Source organism: Haplochromis burtoni, unplaced genomic scaffold, assembly GCF_018398535.1.
Source record: "Haplochromis burtoni strain Fernald_Lab_line unplaced genomic scaffold, NCSU_Asbu1 Contig_1052, whole genome shotgun sequence".
Classification (NCBI taxonomy): domain Eukaryota; kingdom Metazoa; phylum Chordata; class Actinopteri; order Cichliformes; family Cichlidae; genus Haplochromis; species Haplochromis burtoni.
This window is the reverse complement of record NW_024583413.1, coordinates 65,541-89,680: the sequence shown is the minus strand read 5'-3', so window position 1 is coordinate 89,680 and position 24,140 is coordinate 65,541. Positions and strand designations below refer to the sequence as shown.

Below are 24,140 nucleotides of genomic sequence, written 5' to 3'. Positions count from 1 at the left end.
GATAAACAGAAGAAGACGGCCGTAGTGATCGATGTAGCGGTTCCGAATGACAGCAATATCAGGAAGAAGGAACACGAGAAGCTGGAGAAATACCAAGAGGCTCAGAGAAGAGCTCGAGAGGATGTGGAGGGTGAAGGTAACGGTGGTCCCCGTGGTAATCGGAGCACTAGGTGCGGTGACTCCCAAGCTAGGCGAGTGGCTCCAGCAGATCCCGGGAATAACATCGGAGATCTCTGTCCAGAAGAGCGCAGTCCTGGGAACAGCTAAGATACTGCGCAGGACCCTCAAGCTCCCAGGCCTCTGGTAGAGGACCCGAGCTTGAAGGATAAACCGCCCAGCAGGGGCGTGCTGGGTGTTTTTTATATATAAATATATATTATATACAGTAATATATATATAATATATATATATATTATATATATATATATCTGTATATACACACAACCCATACAGTGGGGCAAAAAAGTATTTAGTCAGCCACCGATTGTGCAAGTTCCCCCACCTAAAATGATGACAGAGGTCAGTAATTTGCACCAGAGGTACACTTCAACTGTGAGAGACAGAATGTGAAAAAAAAAAAAAATCCCATATCCCCATGGCAGATTTCTACGAAGCAGTGATTTTTGTAAGGGTGGACAATACACGATGGTCTTTCACTCCCGCCACAGATTTTCTATGGGGTTGAGGTCTGGAGACTGGCTAGGCCACTCCAGGACTTTCAAATGCTTCTTACGGAGCCACTCCTTTGTTGCCCGGGCGGTGTGTTTTGGATCATTGTCATGTTGGAAGACCCAGCCTCGTTTCATCTTCAAAGTTCTCACTGATGGAAGGAGGTTTTGGCTCAAAATCTCACGATACATGGCCCCATTCATTCTGTCCTTAACACGGATCAGTCGTCCTGTCCCCTTGGCAGAAAAACAGCCCCATAGCATGATGTTTCCACCCCCATGCTTCACAGTAGGTATGGTGTTCTTGGGATGCAACTCAGTATTCTTCTTCCTCCAAACACGACGAGTTGAGTTTATACCAAAAAGTTCTACTTTGGTTTCATCTGACCACATGACATTCTCCCAATCCTCTGCTGTATCATCCATGTGCTCTCTGGCAAACTTCAGACGGGCCTGGACATGCACTGGCTTCAGCAGCGGAACACGTCTGGCACTGCGGATTTGATTCCCTGCCGTTGTAGTGTGTTACTGATGGTGACCTTTGTTACTTTGGTCCCAGCTCTCTGCAGGTCATTCACCAGGTCCCCCCGTGTGGTTCTGGGATCTTTGCTCACCGTTCTCATGATCATTTTGACCCCACGGGATGAGATCTTGCGTGGAGCCCCAGATCGAGGGAGATTATCAGTGGTCTTGTATGTCTTCCATTTTCTGATGATTGCTCCCACAGTTGATTTTTTCACACCAAGCTGCTTGCCTATTGTAGATTCACTCTTCCCAGTCTGGTGCAGGTCTACAATACTTTTCCTGGTGTCCTTCGAAAGCTCTTTGGTCTTGGCCATGGCGGAGTTTGGAGTCTGACTGTTTGAGGCTGTGGACAGGTGTCTTTTATACAGATGATGAGTTCAAACAGGTGCCATTCATACAGGTAACGAGTGGGGGACAGAAAAGCTTCTTACAGAAGACGTTACAGGTCTGTGAGAGCCAGAGATTTTCCTTGTTTGAGGTGACCAAATACTTATTTTCCACCCTAATTTACGAATAAATTCTTTACAAATCCTACCATGTGGATTCATGGATTTTTTTTTCACATTCTGTCTCTCACAGTTGAAGTGCACCTCTAGTGCAAATTACTGACCTCTGTCATCATTTTAAGTGGGGGAACTTGCACAATCGGTGGCTGACTAAATACTTTTTTGCCCCACTGTATAGTGCAAACTAACAATTTATTTGGCACTCAAAAATGGCACAAGAAACCAAAATGTTAATTGTGAGCTAAGTGCGAGAGGGAAAACAAACCTCTGAACATTGGCTACCTACTAACATAAAGTTTCTGATTATGGTACTAAGAAGCTACAAACACACTGTGATTAGCAAGGGCTAGCAGATAAGCTTTTACCAGGAATGCTGAGAAAGTAAACAAGTCTTGGCTAGACCATCTCCAAAATAATTGTTTAACCAAATAAACAGGAATCACACTGCGTGTGCAGCAGCAAAGCCAAAAGGAAATAGTCTCTTTATCGGGCTGGGCACGTTATTTGGGATTTTACGGAGCAGCCATACAAGGTAACGGGTCACAGGGTTTCTCTGAGTTACTGTAATGAAAGGAGTGTAGAGTCAATGCGTGCCCCACGCAGCAGTGCAAGAAGTGGTGGCAACAAAATACATAGTCTTACTTGTCTGGGTTGATGGCGAGGCTAGGAGGGGATTAGTGGTCCGAGTGAGGCTAATAGTGATGGGTCGTTCGCAAACGAAATGGCTCTTAGGGCGAGCGTGAACGACGCGAGCCGGCTCCTTATCGCGAGCCGTCACGTGGGTTTTTTTTTTCTCTTTCTCTCAGCCTCTCTCTCTCGCACTTTTTTTCTGCTTCACTCAGCACGCAGCCTTGTGCTTTACGCTGGGCAGAGGGGGGGGGGGCGGTAGTTACACTCAGTAGCATAGGAACAGAGCCAGGGGGAGAGAAAGAGAGCCAGGGACAACAACACAGTGTTGCCAATTTAGCGACTTTGTCGCTATATTTAGCGACTTTTTTTTTTGAAAAAAGACATGCAAGCGCGTATCGCTTTTACTCTCAACAAGCAGCGGCTCTTTTTAGTGAGCCGAACCGAAAGAGCCGGATCTCTAAAAAGAGCCGGAAATCCCATCACTAGAGGCTAAAACCAGTTCGTGTACAATCACTGTGAAGTGTAGGGCAGGGAGGCAGGCAGGTGAATAGCGCCGAGAATAGTAGCAGGCCAGTGACGGGGAGTTGAGTGGTTACAGGCAGCAAGATCCAATCCACTGTGAAGCTGCAGAGGTAAGTAGACAGGGTTAGCGAGACAAAAACAGCAAAACACAGTTTACCGAGCTATGACTCTCACCAACGTGGGTTAGCTGACGTTCCGGCGAGGAATGTTTGAGAACGCTGGTCTTAAGAGCCTCCCAACAAATTACACACAGGTGCCACCAGCGAGGGGTGTGGTGACTCTGCCCAGTGATGGAAAACCCAGCACTCACCCGGACCATGACAGCTAACTTTTTACACTCAGTTACAATAACTTGTACTGTGTACTAGCTAGCATGATGGAGTTTCTATACAGTTGGGTGGGTGCTATGATGTTACTGGTGAACTTTATTTTATTCATATGGTTAGTTAGTAGAGTTGCCTACCGTCCCGTAAAAAACGGAATCCTCTGGTATTCAGAGTTAATATTATGCGTTTGGTATTGAGCTGAAAATAAACGCGATTTGTCCCATACTTCAGCTACAATAAAAAAAAAAGACAAAAAGCTGGAGTTATTCTGTGTCTTTATGCTGTCAGCTAGGGGGGCACAAAGAAATACTTTTCTTTCTTATTCTCATTTAAAATTTCTAGCTTTTAACAAATAATTATCTGAATCTTACAACCAAAGTTTTCATCTGATTGTCACGGTTTGCCGGGGCAAGCCGTCTGGAGGTGGAGAAAGGACCCAAAAGGCGGCAGCTCTGGTGCAGGTGAGTGTTTATTTACAGCAGTGGGTACAAACAGCAACGGGGTGTGAACATGAAACCGAAAACCTAAACTGGGTAAACAACAACACAAACCAGGAATGACGGTGCAGGGAGATCCGGGGAAATACACATGAAGAGACGCAGGGAGACCGAGGGGAAACAACACAGACGAACCAGCCACTACTATGACAGAAGACACAACTTAAATACACTCAGAGAACACAGGGGGATTACATACAGGTGGGAACACAGCTGGGAGTAATTAACATGACGAGACTAGGGAGGCAAACTGAAAACACTCACATAAGACACAGACCTTCACAATAAAACAGGAACTTACACATGAAAGGACACAAACTAAGAAACGCGGACTAGATACAGGAACACACGGGCAGAACAGAGTAAACACTAACCAGAGGAAGAACAGAACCAAAATCACGAAGAGAAAACACAAAACGCTGGGTCAAAAGGACCCAGGATCATGACACTGATGTCAAATTTATAGAAATCCATTATTGTACATAGTAAGTTTTTTTCAGGGTCCCAACATAATTTCTTCAGAAGAAAGTACTGTACATGATGCCAGTATTTTCCCACATTTTCTAGATACTGTACTAGTACTTTGTGTAAAATGCCATCAAAAAGTCAGTTAAGTTTTATTCTTTCTCACCTGTCTTTCTGTCTCCTTTCACTTTTAAAAGGTTGCCATGTTAGAAAAAATATTTTGCCCTGCCATGCTGTTTATTGATGTGGTAAATAAATAGTTTATGAAAATATCACTAAATCTGTCATTTATTATTTTTAATATTCAGTAATGGTCATGTCTCACCTCTAGTCTTCTCTGTCTTAATTTCAGGTTTCCACCATATGTTGTAGATAGTTCAGGAAGTTAACTCAACCAAGCAGTCTTTGGGTTTCGGCTAAGTACTGTTTAGAATACCAGAATAGGGAGGATGGTGTAGGTTTAAGTTTATTAGATTGATACATATGTACCAACAAGACAGTGTACATCACTGTCACAACACGTTTGTTTTCATTCAAAGGCTTTATGGTTTTTCCTATAATACCTGGTGGGCCGGTCTCTAGTCAAAATGCCCAGGCTGATTTTTTGTCCCAGTCCAGCCCTGGTCCCTCCTGCGATGGACCAAAAAATCAGTCAGACTCTGCCATTAGGTAAAGCCAAGCCAATGTAAATTGACTTGTTCAAGTTTATGACATTACAAATATGGCAGAGACTTAATCCTTGAACATTGACAGGCCTTAATATAGAAATAATAAAATAAATAAAAAATATGAAGCTGTATTTTAAAAAATACCCAGCCCATTCTGAACTTAGGATGACACTGTCCCATGTAATGAGAAAGTTTACACAGTTTCTCACCTCGTTTTCCTGTTATGTAGAAATTAGGGGGGTATACACTGAGTGTTTAAATAGCTATGTTACTTCAGTGTCCTGAAATCATAGTAGGAGTATGGCACTGCTTTAAACACATCCTCCTGAGCTGCCCTGAGGTGTGAAATGGCAAATTTGGTCTTTTGCATTTTCAAAGCCCTCTCCTTCTCAGTGTGTTCCTGCTGCTTGACTGCTGCAAAATGTATCTGTGCATGTATATTTTATATGTATATGTGTTTGACAGCCTGTATTTGTTGAAGCCAATGAGAATAGGCACTTCACTGTGTGTGAGTGAGCTCCTTGCATCTATGTGCATGAATATCTGCATCTGACCATTTCTTTTATGTTGTGTTTGCATGAAAATAAATACAGTTGGGTAAAAAAAAGTCTCATCCAGGGTTGGAAGTCGTTGTCATTTCAGTGTTACACCAGGTAAAAATTCTGTAAAGCCCTAACCCTAGATTGATCACCACTTACCTGATGTCAGTATGTTTTCCTAAGAAGACGACTGTGCTGTTGGATTGTTATTAGATTCTAAAAAATTTAATGAGGTGACTGTATATCATTATAACCAGTCTGAGTGATGCAGTCACTGCTTGCAAGAAGAAATCCTTTGAATTTTGCTTCACGTTGACTCTTTCAGAAAGGTTTGTGATGTAATCACAGCAAGTGTATGTTTTTGTTGGTGTTGTGCTGAATTGTTAATCTGGCAAAGTGAAAATGAACTTTTGGGATTCATAAATTGAAGAAAGTGCTTTAATGTTTCTGAAAATGTCTGAAGTGATTATTTGTCAGAAACACCCATGTTTGAGTACCATTCCTAAAATAACATAAGACAAAACAAATCCTATCACTCGCTCATCTTTGATGTGAAAAAATTAGACTTTTTTCCCTCTGTGCATTTTTAATAGATCAACAATCTTACGGCTCTTTGATGCTATATTTAGAACAGTTACGCGGGGTCCTTTCAAGACTCCACTTCCTGCTAAATATTGCAATTAAAAATTACCCCCTACCTTTAAACACACCTGCTTATTGACTTGTATCTTTAAATGTGGCTCTCAACCCCCAACCGTCCTCACTATTCACAGTCACACAAATGAGAGAGTTGAATAAAGATGGTAATGTTGTGTCCCAATTATACACTACAGGATTGGAAATATAGGTACAAATATAAGAAAAACCACATACAATGTACCCTGCATCTCACCTTGATGAGTGCTGGGATATGTTATAGCACTGTTTGCCAAACTTTTGGAGCACCGATTTTCACATTTGAAAAATACCACCAAACAAAAATGTCACAAAAAGCATATTGATAATTTTCCCCTGCGCACCAGGCATAGGTTGGTTCGGTTTGTCCCCAGTATACCTTTTTAGCTTTCTTCTCACCACTACTCATGCTAGGGCCTTTATCTGGGTTGGAATTTTCTCCAGGACGCAAATCACACTGACTGCTTGTTCTTTTCAGATATTTATCTATTGCTATTATGTGCTGCCTCGTCTCACAGCATGACTATTATGTAAATTCTTCTTCGTCTTCTTCTGTTTTACTGCCAGTTGGCAACCCATTTAATTAGAGTGGGTAGTTGTACTGCCCTCTAGTGGAAAATAATGTAATTGTTCTTCTGATTACTCACGTTGATAGCTTAGAGTACTAATCAGGTGGAACCAGATAATCTTCCACGGCACAGCTGATCATTGGGGTGCCACGGCACAGTGGTTAGGAAACACTAGGTTACAGCATCCTACTGACCGTGAACTGGATAAGTGCACAGCAAAATCTCCAGTGTTAAATTAACACTGGAGAGTGTCTATATGGGTCCACACCTCTGAGTGTTAAATACAACACTGTTGAGTGTTAAATTAACACTTTTGACAGTGTTATATGTTTAAAAGTAACCTAGTCAGTTTTGAAGATTAACAAAGACTAACACTGAGCAGTGCTGATTTTCTAACACTGGAATATTTCTAACATTTTGAGTTATTTTCCAGTGTTAGAAAATCAGCACTGCTCAGTGTTAGTCTTTGTTAATCTTCAAAGCTAACTAGGTTACTTTTAAACATATAACACTGTCAAAAGTGTTAATTTAACACTCAACAGTGTTGTATTTAACACTCAGAGGTGTGGACCCATATAGACACTCTCCAGTGTTAATTTAACACTGGAGATTTTGCTGTGTGGGGAAAAAAATGAGTGGATGGAGTCAAATGCGACTGGCTTGCATTTGAAACCAAATAATTGTTCAGGAAAACTTTCGCAATTTCACAGAAACTGCTTTTTTTTTTTTTAGAGGAAAACATGGCTCAGGGTGGTGAAATACATGTGTATTGGGGGGCATGAGGTTTGAAAGTAGCCAATCGAAAAGTGTTATTCGTGTCTCCTTATTGCATCCCCGGCAGATGCAGTCCAGCATTCCCACATCATAACAGTTTACTGCGTGCACCTATCTCGAGTGTTTTTGTGTTTTTGGTTTTGTTGTTCTTGAAGCCCTAAGATGCCACCCAACAATAAGCATTTACAGGATTTTTTTTTTTTTTTGACCACATCAAAGATTTGCAGAACGCTCCAGGAATATTTTCACTTTTTTCATTTGAACAGGGTTGAGCTCACATCTAAGTAAAACACAGCATGGGAAACCAGTTCCAATTAGCCAAGCAGGTACTATAGAGGTTAAACTTGGGAGAAATTTACCTGTTGCTTGCAAAAAAAGCAAAGTGGTGTTTATTGCTATTGTCATCACCTAGATATTGATTTGGATGTGAAGATTGCCCCTGGGTTCCCCAGTGTTCGTCCTCACTTTCATTCCGCTCATCCGTTTTTATTGAGTTTGGGTCACTTTTCTTGTCTGAGACCTCCTCCTTGTGATATTGGCTCCTCTGTCATCTCCACCTGCGTGATAAGCCAGTACGTTTAACAGTCATCCTGATTGGGAGAATCCACGGTGGGCGGGAGCAGCTGGCATGCTCTCTCAGTATGTGATGGATGTGTTTTGGAAGTGTGTGTGCCCCAGAAGTTTTAGAGCAGTAATTTGGTGTAATTACTCGATAGCTTTTTGGTATGGTCCAGAGGAGGAGAGGGCAAATGCAGCCGAGACCTTCACTATAGGAGACCAATGGTCAGACTGTGGGACAATAGGACTGTTATTTTTTACCCTTACGCCTCCCTTTTCAGCAGAAAATAGCCTGCTGGACAGCTGGTGACAAACTGCCCTCTTACAATCCATTAAGGATTGTACCTGGAGCCTGGGAGAGTCTTGAGATACAACACCACTCGCCTCTTCATCCTTTTATTCTGAGCTACAGCTTCTCATCTGTTGCCCTCTCTTTATCCCTCTCTGATTCCTGACTAACTGCTGTAGTGGTTGGCAGGCAGCACAGGCTGTACCACATTAGACAGAAAGGTAAAAGGTGAGTACATGCAAGTGTTCAGAGGGTGTATAGATGTGTCGAAGCTGCTGTCTCAGTGCAAAAGTTGATCACTGTTGTCAAAACAAATTAATAAAGATGATCACATCACAAATTAGTAATTGTGACCAGAAACCGGCCTGAACGAAACAGCCAGTGCTAGAGACAGGAAGGTCATGAGTGTAAGTACCAGCTTATAGCAGATAAAAGCTTGCCTGACCTCTTTTGGTTCTACAAAAAATAAGATTATGACCTGATTTTCGTGATTTGCCTTAATTGAAACAAAAGAAGACTGCAATGCTTTAGTGATCTGAATGTCACACTAGTGCTCAGAATCAAAAATCTACAATATTACATGCTTCTCTTTTAAATAGAGCACCCAGACTAGACATTAGAAAATATTGCAGGTACTGTACACCAGTACATCTGTGCAATGACTGAGGACAAATACACACCCACCTTGAGTTATGCCGGCCAAGGGAATTATGTTTTTTGTAGGATTTGCGTTTGTGTATGCATGTCATGTTTTCTGTCTATGAACACAATGAATTATGATAACACTTTATAGGAGTGTGGACTGTAGTATTTTAATCATTCATTAAATTTTGGTTTATATCCACCAAGATCTTCAAGGTCAACTTAATTATTTTTTATAGAATCAACATAAAGCCTTATAACTTAGAAACTGTGATTCTTACAAGGAACCCAGGGGCATAGGTGTGTACTGTGATCATATAGAAAGTATTGCGTTAAGAATTAAAATATGATTTCACTCTTGACTTTCACTCTTCAAGGTCAACAGGTTGATCTGAAGGTCAAAGTGACAGTACTATATAGAGGAATTTTCAAACTTACTACCAGTGTTTGTATTGACATCATATAGACTAATAGGGAATGATAAATGTGGAATGGTTGTCCGTGTTAGCCCTGCGATGGACTGGTGATCTGTCCAGGATGTACCATGCCTTTCGCCCTGTGGTAGCTTGGATAGGCTCTGGCCCTCCCACGACCCTGATAAGGTTAAGCGGAAGAGAATAGATAGATGGATGGACATTACTTTAAACTGCTGACCTTTTCTTTAAGGTCACATAAGGTCACATTTTCATAAAATGTGCTATTTTAAAAACTATGATTAAAATTCTGCTGCCATTTAGGTAATTATATTGGTATATGGAGGATTCTAAATATTAGATTATAGTTTGCGTCCACACATCATGTCATATTTGAAATCTAAGAAAACAAAATGAATATATACAAAACACAATACTATTCCTTTAAAACTGCCTGAGTGGGGTGCCTTTATGAGTGCTTCTTGTTGCTGTCTGTTTCCCCATAAAAAAAAAATTGCATCTAGGTAGATATAAACTAACAAGGGATCTAGGATTAACCTCCTTGGTAACACCAATATCCCAAAGGTCTAAGTTGTCATCAGTGACCATCCCTTCCTTTAATCTAACCCCAGGCAATCCAAATATTTAAATTTAGATTTTGATACACTGTTTTTCCAAGTCATTCCAATTAGGAACAGGAAAATAATCATGCTAACTCAGCGGTCCCCAACCCCCGGGCCTCGGACCGGTACCGGTCTGTGAATCGTTTGGTACCGGGTCGCGAGAGTTGAGGCTCAGGTGTGAAATGTATGGTTTTCAGGGTTTTTATCGGTTTTCAGCATTATTTTGTTATCGTTTTTATTGTTAACTCTGTTTTCCTGGGTCTTTTCACATGTGTTATGAATAAATCTTCTTTTTTTCGGTACCGGTACTAGTTTTATTTTGTTGTATTTATCCGCGACACCTTAAAGGCCAGTCCGTGAAAATATTGTCGGGCATAAACCGGTCCGTGGCGCAAAAAAGGTTGGGGACTGCTGTGCTAACTGACTAAAAAAAAAATTCAAATTTTTTTCCAAAGACGTCCATTATGGTCTATTTCATAATATAGGGTTGTAGAGGGAACAGTTGGGGTTAGGGTTACCACCTATAATCATTTAGAACTCCGAAAGTTAATTGCCTTTGCTGGTTGAAATTGGTTCTAAGAAGCTGTTATTCTCCACCTTCAGTCAGTATACTTAGCTGTTCAGATACTGCATAAGAACCAAGTACTGAAGTTCCTCACTGTAGTTACCAAATGTATGTTAAACCACCTGCAGACTCTGAGAAAAGAGGGAGATGAAAAAAGCCAGAGTCACTTTTTTTGCCATTTCTATTTGGTGTGCTTTTTCTGTAGTTCGTCTGTGTGTAGGTGTGTTTGTGTGTGGGTGAAGATGGCGAGAGCAAACAGCAAATGAGAGTGTGGTCTTTTCTGCAGACTTGCAGTCATAGCTCTAAAAAGATGAGAGTCACAGTGTTATTGTGTAGAGCAGCGGTCCCCCACCCCCGGGACATGGACCGATACCGGTCCGTGAGTCGTTTGGTACCGGGCCGTCAGAGTTCCTCTGCTGATGTGTTACCTCTCACCAATCAGCCTTTGTCATCCATTTGTATTAGCAGGGATGCACACATTAAAATTTGGACATTCAATTTTGCATAATTCACCATCGAGACAGTGAGAGAATTGTCAGTTTCCTTCAAAGATGATTAGCATTGAGCGACAGTCATGCTTCCAGCCATGTGCTATTCTCCCTCCTGCTTCTACACTCATTGAATAAATCCCCCCGCTGCCTGCTCATAGAAAATCTCTAACCACAAAAAAGAAAGTTTGGAGTTTGAAAACAGTGGCTGGCTGGGGAAGTTTTCTGAATGGCATCTTGGATTTTCTCTCACAGTCCGAAGACATGGGCTCGTTGTTCATGAAATTGGAATGAGTAATGACTAACCCAATCCTATAGCTATACCTCCAAACCCTAAACAAAAAGAGAGAGAAGCAAAAGGGAATGTAGTGATAGTGTGAATATTGCTTCATGCAAATCAGTTAGATTAATTATTTTTCCCCACTGATCCTCAAGACTTTTTGGCTTTGTTTTGTTTTTGTTTTTAACTCTCTGAGGTCTAAGTCTAAGTCATCAGTGGTGATGACCACTTAGGTCCAAACTCTAAACTGATGTTTTTGAGAAAGCAAATGGGAAAATTTTGGAATAGATAGAATTTATTGAGAAAATGGAGGCATAATATGGTTTGACATGGTGACGAGTCGTAGTTACAGAGGACTCACAATTAAAGAACCATTAAAAAACCATTAAAATACAGTTTCCCCCCCTTATTGTAGTTTTACTTTCAGAAACAAACCAAAAGAAGCAACAGGACACATGCATGCAAAAAAACAGATTTGAAATGTAACATCTTTTACTTTGTAAATGAGTCTTGCTAGCATGTGGCTATAACAAAAAACAACTTTAACTCTAAATGCCTTTACACACTGAGCACACGGCAGAAAAAATGACATGAAATTTTGAATTTTTCAAATGAAAACTTGTCGTGTAAAGTATATACACATCAGAAGTATTTTGCGAAAATATATTCTCAAAACATAAACTACGGGGGGGGGGGGGGCTGCTTTTAGAGATATTGAAATATCTCTAAAAGCAGCTACAGCTCCTTTTTTTTGTCAGTTGGGCAGTTTGAGCTCTTGTTGGCAGAGTTGGAACCACATCTGAAGAGGCAGAGAAAGGATTGACCCAGAGCAGCGTTTAGTGATGTGTCTGAGGTACAAACAGGATTATTTTATTGTTTCCATATCATTGTATTTTCAGTAAAGTATTGAGCTATGAGTGCACTTGTTGCCAAATGAAGGGTGTCTGATTGGTCACACCTGTTTATTTGCTTGCAAAATCAGGAAAATCGAGAAAATAATTGCTGCAAATTTGTCACGTGAAATTATGGTGTCTGTGTAAACGGCTGAAGAAAACGTGAGTCAGAAAAATACTTTTTTTCAAAGGCCTCAACCCATTACAAGTCTCTGCTAAGCCAGTAGCTGCTAGGAGTTTTACAAGTTCCTCAATAAATCCTGATCAATTTTCGTTGTGTTAAAAAAGCAGGTCGTCGAAGGTATTCATCAATGCAACTGTTTTATCACCTCTGAGATAAAGTCAGTGTAGAAAAAGAGTAGATAAAAGGCTTGCATTCACCCAGATGTTCAAAGTCAAATGTCATGAGTTTGACATCATAGTTTTGTGCTGTGCAACTGTTATCAGAACATTTATGAGAAGAATTGATATGCTTGGAGACGTACGATTTCAATGGACTGGACAGTTTTCAGGTGAAACCAGTACATCCCTGTTCACGCCACATGAAGCGTCTGACTTGGTTTGACATGGCTGTGAACACCCATTACCTCAGCGAGCATGTCACTGTTTTTGATCTTTCCATGCACTCTGCTACATCATTTCTACCTTCTAATTGGGATTCTTCTCACATTGGAGCGGCACAAGCTTTCAAAGACAAAGGTATTTTCACAGAGACAGGTGTGAAGCCTCCCAAGTGTTTGTCAGTGATAAAATGAATTATACTCTTACTAGAAAGCAGCCTTGATCATAACACTGCCAAACTTACTTTCTTAATGCTTCTTAAATCTGAACTGTTTGAAGAGTCTTACCAGTGTGCACTACATCAGAACACCACATGCTTTTTAGACTGTTATTTTAAGCAGACAGCTGCTGGTGTTTGACCATGTTGGTTTAGCATGAGATAAAATATGGGACTGAAACCAAGATTTTTGGTGTTGATGCTATTGTTGTTTACTCGTAAACTGTAGATGGATTTTGTCTTGTTGTGTTGATTTGGAAATAAAGGTTTAATCATATTTGTGTAATGTACATTGGAATTGACATTAGATTGAACAGATGATGCTAGATATACACAGTGTTAAAAGGAAGGTCTGGGGCACCAGTTCAGCTCAGTGCGTTGAGCATGCGACCACATGCCATATGGCCGAGAGTGGCCGGCCTGGGTTCGTAGTCCGACCCGCGGCCCTTTGCTGCATGTCTGCCCCTGCTTTCCTATCCTCTCTTCACTGTATCTGTCAAATAAAGCTGAAGATATGGATCCCTGATTTTAAATAAGAATAAATTTACTGTTAGGTACTTACAGTGCGTTCTACATATTCTCTCTCTCTCTTACTCATATGACAGTTTTGTTCTCTGCTTTTTTTTCTGATAAAATAAAATGATCCACCAGCAAAGATTGTTCAAAACAAAAATGCAAATTTGTGCAGTCATGAAAATATCTTGGTTAGAAATGTTCTCTTTCGATGTTAGTACTGCTACTAACCAGGGACGCTTTACCAGATGGGCTCATTATTTTTATCCACTTCCACCTGCCAGCAATCAGTCACCGTAATGAATCCCAGAGCTTTTCCAATCACATCTAGAAAATGACACAGTATTTAACATCCTATTTGGTAACTGGTGAGGGGTAACGCATGTGGACTCCCTCAGTTTAATGCTGTAAAAACCAAGGGAGTAAATTTGCTCTCTCTCTCCACCTCTAAACCAGCTGACACTAACTAATTGACTTGCTGTACGGCTTAATAATACTAAAAGCAGGAAGAGCCATCTAGCCAACTCATTACATAGGACTAATCCTTTATAGTTAATTAACTTTTATTTTTCCAGTGTGTCAAACAAGGGAAAATGTATAATGCTGTCAAGGGTGGCAATTTTTCTTACTTCTATATCCACCTGCTACATGTGAGAGGGACATTTTAATGCCAATGTTGGCACAGAAATGTACGAATAGGCTAAATGCAGTATGCTGAGATATTTTCATGCTGGAAAAACACTAAGTTGATTTTCATGTTCAGAAATTCATAACACATTTCTTGTAGCATTCCAGCTCCAGCATCTTACAAATAAATGAACAGCATGCGTGGGTGGGCGGGTGTTCCAGCGTGGGAGGTTTTGCACTGTGGCTTTTCTCATGCCTTTGAAGGTTGTGCATTCATGGCTGTATTTTTGACTGGTGAAAATCCCACAGATTTGACTCACATGAATGGGCCTGCTGCAGACATATGTGGATGCTGTTTAGTGATGCGTGGTAAAGAGGATGGTGTAAAACTCTATCTCATAAATGAAGAGAGATGGAAGAGCGATTACCATGTTCAGATTTGAATTTGAACTTTTATTCTGGTTTGTCAAAATAAGAGTGTACTAATAATCATGGTCTCTCTCTCTCTCTTTCACGAGGGTGGCGTGGACACCCAAGTTTTGTGTATGTAATCCTACGTCATTTCAGAATGAGGTGACGTAGAATTTTGAAATTGATACAATAGTACTACTAAAAATATCGAGTTTGAGGTTTTCGAAAAAGGTGGCAACACAGAGTTTTCAAATTGATACCATAGGTTCCTCTATTCGAAGGCTGGCGCCTGTACATTATTTTAATACTGAGTTTAGGGATTATTGTCAATTGCTCTTATTTGGCTTTTTCAAACACTGACATTTTTAAGGAAGAAATACAGAAAAATTATGACAACTGCAGACGTCTGTCCAATGCATGTGTATATAACCAAGTTCCAAGTACCTCATTGCATATTTAAAGATTTTAAAGATTTAAAGTCCTTCCATCCTAGACCCCTGGTTTAGTGTCTGAAAATGTTTAAATAAAAGCTTTGTGAATATTCTGTCAAGTCATTACATCCAAAGCAGATGCATCCATATATAGCTTTTGTGTGTGCAAAAATTAACAATGATTGCGATAACTGTCTTTTGTTGTTTATCTTTTTATCTATGAAGTTGGATTTTGCATTGGTGGTTGTTGGGGAAAAAAAACATACGTGAACATTCAACAAGTCCCATGCTAGAAGTACCAGTACATTGTGAGAATTTTCAAGGTCACCTTGATTGGATTATTCTTTGGTTCTTTGGTTCACATCAAACAGAACTTGAATGAAAAATATTAATGCATACTTTCAAAAGCTCTTAATCTGTCACAAATCTTACTTGCTGTCAAGGTTTCACAGAAACACAGATAAATAAATAAACTGATGTAATCATTTCTGTGTATGTATTATTTCTGCAATATTTTTAGTTCTTCAAATTAAATTTTTGTTGTGGGTTTGTTGTTTTTCAATTCGGTCTAATCACACAAATTACACCATTAACCACATTGCTTAGAGGTAAAAAAAAAAAACGGTACTTTTAAAATCTTTATATAATGCAAGTAGAGTAGTCGTAGCCTGCTTTGGTAGCATGTACATATTGGAATTTACACATTTCTCTTTCTTGCTTCTAGGTCATGGAACCAAAGGGGTGTTTGAGCTCTTGGCGGGCTGGAGGAGAACCAGGGAAAACCTCCCCTTCAAAGAGCGAGTTGCAGACGCGTTTGCCGACGTGATGGTGTGCTACACTATGACCAGTTCACTCTACATCATAACGTTTGGCATGGGAGCTAGCCCTTTTACTAACATCGAGTCAGTGAAAATCTTCTGCCAGAGCATGTGTGTGGCCATCCTGGTCAACTACTTCTATGTTTTCTCTTTCTATGGCTCCTGCCTGGTGTTTGCTGGACAGCTTGAGCAGAACCGCTACCACAGTGTTTTCTGCTGTAAAATCCCCTCAGTGGAGTACCTGGACCGCCAGCCCACATGGTTTAAAACCATGATGAGTGATGGCCACGACCTGTCCACACACCATGACAGTGTACCATACCAGAATCACTTCATCCAACACTTTCTGCGAGAGCACTACACAGAATGGATTACCAACACCTATGTCAAACCATTTGTGGTCATTCTCTATCTTATTTATGCTTCTTTCTCATTCATGGGATGTTTACAAATCAGTGATGGATCAAATATTGTGAACCTGTTGGCGAGTAACTCTCCAAGTGTTTCGTACGCTCTAACTCAGCAGAAGTACTTTAGTAACTACAGTCCAGTGATTGGATTTTATATTTATGAACCCATTGAGTACTGGAACTCCACAGTGCAGGAGCACTTGAAGACTTTGAGTCACGGTTTCAACAAGATCTCCTGGATGGACAACTTTTTCCACTACTTGCGGGTAGTGAATGTGAGTGCATCAACTAAGAACGACTTCATCACCATCCTTAAAGGTTCCTTCTTGCGTAGCCCAGAGTACCAGCACTTCACAGAGGACATCATATTTTCCAAGAACAGCGAGACTGACGAATATGACATCATTGCTTCAAGGATGTACTTGGTAGCACGAACCACTGAGAAGAAACGTGAGGAGGTGGTGGAGCTTTTGGAAAAGCTTCGGCCCTTGATGCTGATCAACAGCATCAAATTCATTGCCTTCAATCCAACGTTTGTGTTCATGGACCGGTATAGCTCCTCTGTCATCTCCCCCATTCTGACCTCAGGCTTCAGCGTACTCACCATCCTCATCCTCACTTTCTTCCTGGTCATCAACCCATTGGGAAACTTTTGGCTCATCCTCACAGTTACATCCGTGGAGCTAGGTGTCTTGGGTTTGATGACTCTCTGGAATGTCGGCATGGACAGCATCTCAATCCTGTGCCTTATTTATACCCTCAACTTCGCCATGGATCACTGTGCACCACACCTGTACACTTTTGTGCTGGCCACCGAGCACACTAGGACGCAGTGCATCAAGTTGGCACTGGAGGAGCATGGGGCTGCCATCCTGCAGAACACATCTTGCTTTGTGATTGGGATCATGCCCCTGGTGTTTGTGCCTTCCAATCTGACCTACACACTGTTCAAGTGCTCCCTCCTCACCGCGGGCTGCACTGTGCTGCACTGCTTTGTCATTTTGCCTGTCTTCCTGACCTTCTTCCCGCCGTCCAAAAAGAGGCACAAGAAAAAGAAACGGGCCAAGCGGAAAGAGCGGGAGAGGGAGAGGGAGAGGGAGCGGGAAAGAGAAAGGGAAAGGGAGGAGATAGAGTGCATTGAAGTCAGGGAGAATCCGGATCATGTGACAAACGTCTGAACAGTTTGTAAGGATAGCAGTCAATAGTAGTGCTGGATGCTGAGGTACCTCTTGAGGTGCAGGGGAATATGACATTACCCCTGAGGAGTGAGAGGTCATCACTCCTAGCCAATAGCAGCTAAGCTGGCCAGAATCGAGTACAGCCCTACTGGTCAGATGTGTAGTCCTTCAGTCTGGACAGTGTATCTCATTTGCACAAACTGCAACACGGTCATGGTTCTAAGGCTCTTTTCCAACTCTTTGGTATATAGAAACAAGTTAGCTAGCAGAACACATGCTTGCTCAATCTGTAAGTAAATCTTGAACACACAGTATGTTATTCCATTTAAATATTAGTAATTATGTGTTTGTCTCCTGCAGCCCTCTTCTCAAAATGAGTGAGGATCATAGCAGTCTATTAAGCCAAGGACATTCAAACAAGTTGGCAAAAGCAGCAAGAGCGATAAAGAGTGTACAAATTAAAACTGTGCAAACAATGACTGTGCACACACATTACTCCTCACACCTTGATAAAGGTGAAAAGAAACAAAGCCAAATTGCGTGGAAAGAGAGAAGCAGTGGGCTGAAAGCACACTGCATGCTTTTCTGTATCATTATAAATAACCGAACAGCTGAACTGGGCAGATGGCATACACTGTGTCCATTATGAAGAATTATCTTGCACATTGCAGTGTGTGATTAGAACTGTCAAGGTTTATATAAGCGGGAAGCAAATATTTCTGCTTTAATTCAGAGGTTGTATCAGGTCTTAGGCAACAGCAGAAGGAACTGCAGTGGGCTGCAGCATATGAAGAGGAAGTGATAAGTGACAGTCATGCAGGAGTCTTTGAGAAGGCAGTAAGCCTGATTCTTAGAGTATGACTTAACTAAATCCTAAACTGCTTTTGAACCCAAGCAGCAAAACCAAAAGTAAAGAGTGTTTCCGTGGCTTGAAACGTCGAACTTCCTACCAGAAAATGTTCCCCCAAAAAAAGTGTGTGACTGTCCCCAAAAGCTTACTGTTACTGAAATTGGAAGGTCTGAATATGAGTCAGTACAGCGGTGGTGCCAAACAGTGTACAGAACAAAAGTCTTGGCAAGATTGAACATTTACATGAAGTCACAAGTTATTTGAGCTTATTTAAAGGATTGCTGGTTGATGTTGCCCAGGTTGTGATGTGAATTATAGCACAGGCTGTAAAGTATAGTGTCAGTGTGAAAAGAAGACAAAGGAATCTAGCTGTTGTTGCACATGTAGGAAAACAGAAATCAGGAAAGCAAGAGTTATTCAGAGGTCAAGTTAAAGAAATCGTTAATGAGTTATTCCATCAAGGTTACAGAAAATAGCGGGCAACAGTTAGCATGGGAAGTGACAACAACACTGTAAACGTGAGGGTGAAGACCATTACTGCCACCTGCAGGGTTAAAGCTGGTCTTGTCAATATAGTATCAGTGCATTTGGATCTAATCCTTCAAAATAAAATTCCATCAAAAACTTGAGTTGTCCTCTGCAAATACCCTTTTCAAAATTCACTTTTTGAAGTGCAAAAATGGCTCCCGTCTCCCCCAGAAGGTAAACAGAATTATCTACGTGTGCCAAGGCCCGATAAGGATCTCTGTTGCAGCCCCAAAACAAACACACCCAAGGTCAGCTGCCCTCAAAGATACCAATCACACTCTGACCTCTAGCAGGCAGGTCTTAGCTGGTGGCATGTGATAGAGAGACCCCATATGTGAGCAGATGTGGCTGATTAAAGGCCAATACCTTCTTAGGGGACGAGCTGCTTCTTACAGGGCTGTCATTGAGGGGACACTGCTGTTTCATCCGTTTGTGCTGCCATCAAGAAAGTGACTCACACAGGGAAAATAATCGGGCAGCTTGGGGGTGGGGAGGTAAGAATGTTCATTTGGACCAAATGTCAGTGTGAAATATGTGCATATGTTCGCAAAATGAGTGCATACATCTGTGTGATGAATGGCTCGTTCTCAAAAACACTATTAAAATGACTTAATGTGTAAATCAGTGAACGAATGATAGACAATTGTGGAAAGGAGACTTCAGCCTGTATTACTTTACCATGAATGGATTATTTAAAGTTTCTGCTATTTGAAAATTGGTGTAGTTTCACTTTCATCAACCAGGCACTACTAAGAAATGATGAGTTTTATACAAGCTACTTGCTGCAGCAGCTGCAGTCTTATGTAAAAGCCATGGTGTGTATGTATAGCAAGAAGGCATGAAACGTTGACAGAAATGCAAATGAAATGGGAAAGAAATGCAAATCCTAAACAATTTACTTCCCAGACTGGACTGTGTTTGCATGGCACTGTATTGTATGTATGCATGTATTTAATTTCTCTCTATGAAGACTATGTATTTTTTTCTTTTTTCTATTATTTTGCTACACTGTAGTGACTTACGTTTGTTGTTTGTTGTTTGGATGCATACTCTGTAACACCATGTGCTGCAAAAGAACAAAATGTGTCATACTTGTTTCAAAACAAAAGCCAGAGGATATTTGTGTAATATAGCTGTAAATTACTCTTTTCTATATTTTCTAAGAAAACAAATATACTATAGAAAGATTTTTAATGACAAATTTTCTTAAAACAAGCAAATTAAAAAAAAAAAAAAAAAAAAAAAAAGGGGGGAAAAAATGTTGAACACAGTAGGCCAGTAATAAACAGTGGAATGTTACCAGTATACTAGATCGTGTTTCTTGCAAACTGCAGTGTCAATGTTGATGATTCACGTTTTTATATGGGAAACTGTGGCCACCATTTATTGTTTATGTGTCTTGACTCCATTATAATCTTTACTTGGTACTCACATTTAAGGAAATTGAACCTTAAACAGCCCTTTGTCAGTCTTCTGAACAATCTATCAAGCTTTGTAATGATTACTTTGAACAGAAAACCTAGATTAGAAATTTACAGAATATTGGGAATAATGTTGTGATGAACATCTATTATAGTTTGCTATATGACAAGTCAAGCTTAGCAGCAAAAATATAAATATCTAGCTTAACTCTTCTGGAACTTTGGTCCTAAATATTAGTGTCCTCTTACTGTATGGAACCTGCCATCACTGCCTGACGAGCTGTTGTTTGCATCATATCCACATTCAACGCTTTTTGGCTTTTTTGTAATGACTTTAATACCTAGTGCCATCTGTTTCAGCTAAAGTCTGCTCAAAAGGGATACTAAAACAAATAGAAATGAATCTTCTATGACAACACGTAGAGTCTTTCCAGTTGAATGCTGTATCTTAATAGTTTCGTTTTTGACGAAGGAAACCTGAGAGGAGCCCTGCGTTATTTTGATAATGTAAAAGAATCCTTTGAAAACACCAAAGCAACAGTCTCTGATGTTCTTACACTATCTGGGCACATTCTCATATATACAGCCCCATTTACGAAATGCAAAATAATGACCTGTAAATATTTAGGGCTGGGTTTGGGTTTTGTTTTAGCAAAATGCTGAATAGACAAAATTTTAAATTTATATATAAATTAAATATATGCTAGATGGAAAAAAAAAAGCCAACCCCAGCCCTAATCATAAATGGGTCACAGGCTGACCACTTGGGGTTAGGTTCCATTTTAGTTGATGTTACAGTTCAAATAAATTCCCTTATTCTGGTATGAGAGCTCTATATGCCCAAGATAGGGTCTTGAAATATTCCATTTAAGGGGTAGATGTGAACCTAGGTATAATCTTACTTGTAAACAGATTGTCAACAGCTTTGTGGATGTAGAAGGTCAGCATTCTGAAGTCTAAGCCATCATCAGTGATCACCCTAAATCTATACTATCAGAATGCCATTTTTGTTCTTTCAAAAAATTGTTCTCTCAAACTTGGCTATCAAAGGAACAACAACAAACTAAAAACTGTCTGGTTCAAATATTAGCTTGTTCCCTAACTCCCAGGCTTGGAGGACAAGTTGATGATGGCTTGAACCTCAAAGGGTTATTATGTGGCTCATTCAAGTTGTTGATAGTTTCTGGACATTGGTGGCGCTCAGTGGCACAGAAGAAATAAATGAATTAGTGCTTGGATACAATAAATGGATTACTTTTTATAATTTTGGTTTGCATTGAGTTTGATTAGAAAAGATACAGAACTTTGCTAGTCTTGGTCTCTTATTAATAAACTCACACAGGATATGCTCTTAAAGGTAGTGCACACTATGTGTTGTGTTTATTCACGTTTTGATCTGAGCACATGTGCCTGCGCATATATAATTCATTTGTAATATTATTTAAAATGCAGGAGTGTTGTGTATTTTCTAATATTCGCATCAGTGCTTTTCTATAACCTTGTGCTATATGTGTGCTTTTGTCCATGTTGTCATTTACGTGATACTGTGACATTATAGGAAAATATCAATATGACAAATTAACCTCAAACACTTTATGTTAGAGGAGTATGATGCACAAAAGCAATTCAAAAAGAAAAAAGTATTTGACAAAAATCTTTGATTATTTTAAGAGTCAGTATTTAGGCAGGTAGATGAGTCTACTGTAAGTCTCATGGAATCCCTAGACCATGCACCAGCACATTTTCAGTTTCTATAACCAGGGACAGCACAATATTTCCACAATACAGGGCAATAAAATTATGCAATCACCACTTTGTTTGCTGAATAATCTACATGGCAAATCTGTTTCAACCACAGCCTCAGAGGAAAAAAATTCTAATTTTACTGCAAGTCATTGATCTTGTACGTCAAGTAACTAAGTCACAAGAATAGGGTGTTGTTGGCCCCGTTCATCAAACCTGGTAATTACAAGTTTCATATTTTATGTTAAACTTCAACATTTTGCAGGAAATCAAATGAAAGTGAGGTTATTTGGGTAAATTGGGGCCCCTTAAGTTTCTTTTTGTGAAGTATCTCTCTCTCTCTCTCTCTCTCTCTCTCTCTCTGTCTATCTATCTATCAGAAAGCTATTTTTTGCTACTGTTTCTCTGTCCACATCCATACAGTGCTGTCAGCTGAGGGTGTATAACTTGCTTAAAATGTCTAGAACAAGGACCAATATTGAGTAGAATAATGCATAAATTTGGCTGATTGTTAGAGTTAATATAAATGTGTAAGCAGAGGATTCTGGTTAGTTTTTACCAAAGTCTAAGCCTACTGTGTCTTAAAAGATGACACCACTTAGATTAAGAAGGCATATATTCTTTAGATTGATGTGGGCTATGCAGTCATGATGTTAGCAGAATCAGATCTTCTTCAAATCAAAGACTATTTTAGATTTTTTTGTGTGCAGCTAGATCTACATTAAACTACTGTGTAAGACTTGCAGTAACAAACTAACTGCTTAAACAAAACTCTGTGAGTTACAATAACAGAATAAATGTAAAAACTAAAAGCTAAAAGCTAAAAAAGTAGCTTATGAACAATTTTTCAAGTTATTAAACTGGTAACTTCAGCTATACAGAAAGCTTTGATCAGGAAACATTAGATTGACTAATTTGTAAGAAGAAGAATGTGTTATTTGGCTTTAGAAATACACATAGTATGTGAGGTAACATAACAATATCATGGTTTCCTTATCATCAGTGATGGCTTTCAATTTATGCTATTAGAGTATGATGTTTTTTCTTAAACTGGGTGGTGTTCTCTTTTAAGTGTTGTTAAGCGCCTGTTAGTGATGTAAATCTATGCTTTTTACATAGGGGGTGTCATTGCCTTACATATATTTTTCAATATTCAAGTGCAGATGTTGATATTGTTAATGTGGAGTATTTTTCTTAGATTGTGACTGCATTTCATACATCTTTAGAACCAGGTGTAGTAAAGATACAGTGTGACGAGATGACAATGCTGTCAAGTATATTTTAAAGTGCTTTTCGTTCTTATTGACCTTTCATACATCGGACATACAACAATCAAAGTAAGAGACAAAAATACACGTTTGTGCCCAAAAAGGCTGTAAGAATGGGCACAATCCCCTTGCCACCACCTGGAGTCACTGCTAAACATTTTCTATTTTATGTAAATGCTAACATCACCCAGATATTAGATCAGTGTACAGCTCTCCATGGCTTTACATTTTGGGTGCATTCCTTAAAAAAGACCAGGAAGTTACAAGCTCTAGCCTTATGTTGCTTGTTTTTCTTGTTGCCTTGCTAGGTGTTGGCAGAGCTTTAATTCTCTTTTGCTAATTTATGCCTCTTGCCAAGCAGCTGGAAGATTTAACTTCATTTGACTGCAGCAACAGAGAAAGAAATCAAGGGAGGAAAAGAGCAGAAGCAGGAATGAGGAAAATGTTTGAGGGAGGAAGAGGTAGAGAAAAAAAACGGATGCAGGCAAAACAGGAGGTAAGCTCTTATTTGAATTTGAGAAGATTTGAGCAGCAGGAATGATGGGAAGGTTTCCGGTGAAGGGAAATGTTATATGAATCCAGGGTGATTGCAGTGCTTTGAAAAATGTTCCCTTTGAGTGCTTTGCTGGTGTAATGAGACTTACCGGCTTAGTTTACTCACAGAGCTTCAAAAGTTCCTGCCTGCGGTGACAAATGCAGATTTTTCTTGCTTCAGAGGAAACTGATTCTATCTTGCGAACACATATCTTTGTAAGTACTCTTTCCTGAGAAGAAAATGGTATTACAACAAGGCGTCAGAATAGTCACATAAATAGTGTTCCATTTCATCGAAAGGAGAAAAGTTATGCTGGGACAAAGCACTCAGGTGACTTAAATCTCTGAACTTGCAACCAAAAACTTTATGTTCACTCTCAGATGGCATGACACTAAATAATTTATTAATTTTTATCTCAGAATTAGATTGGGGTTTTACTTCAGTGACATGGTGGTGAAGCAAGAAGGTTTAGGATTCAAACCCATTGGCCAACCTGGGATTTTTTTCATGTTCT

General features: G+C 40.0%; 1 protein-coding gene across 1 annotated transcript; it reads left to right on the top strand.

The window, feature by feature from the left end:
- Positions 1 to 11,932: 11,932 nt before the first annotated feature.
- On the top strand, positions 11,933 to 19,964 carry ptchd4 (patched domain containing 4). Its single transcript, XM_042216433.1, has one exon. The coding sequence runs from the start codon at positions 15,557 to 15,559 to the stop codon at positions 17,279 to 17,281; it is 1,725 nt and encodes a 574-aa protein (XP_042072367.1). The 5' UTR covers positions 11,933 to 15,556; the 3' UTR covers positions 17,282 to 19,964.
- The last annotated feature ends 4,176 nt before the right edge of the window (positions 19,965 to 24,140 follow it).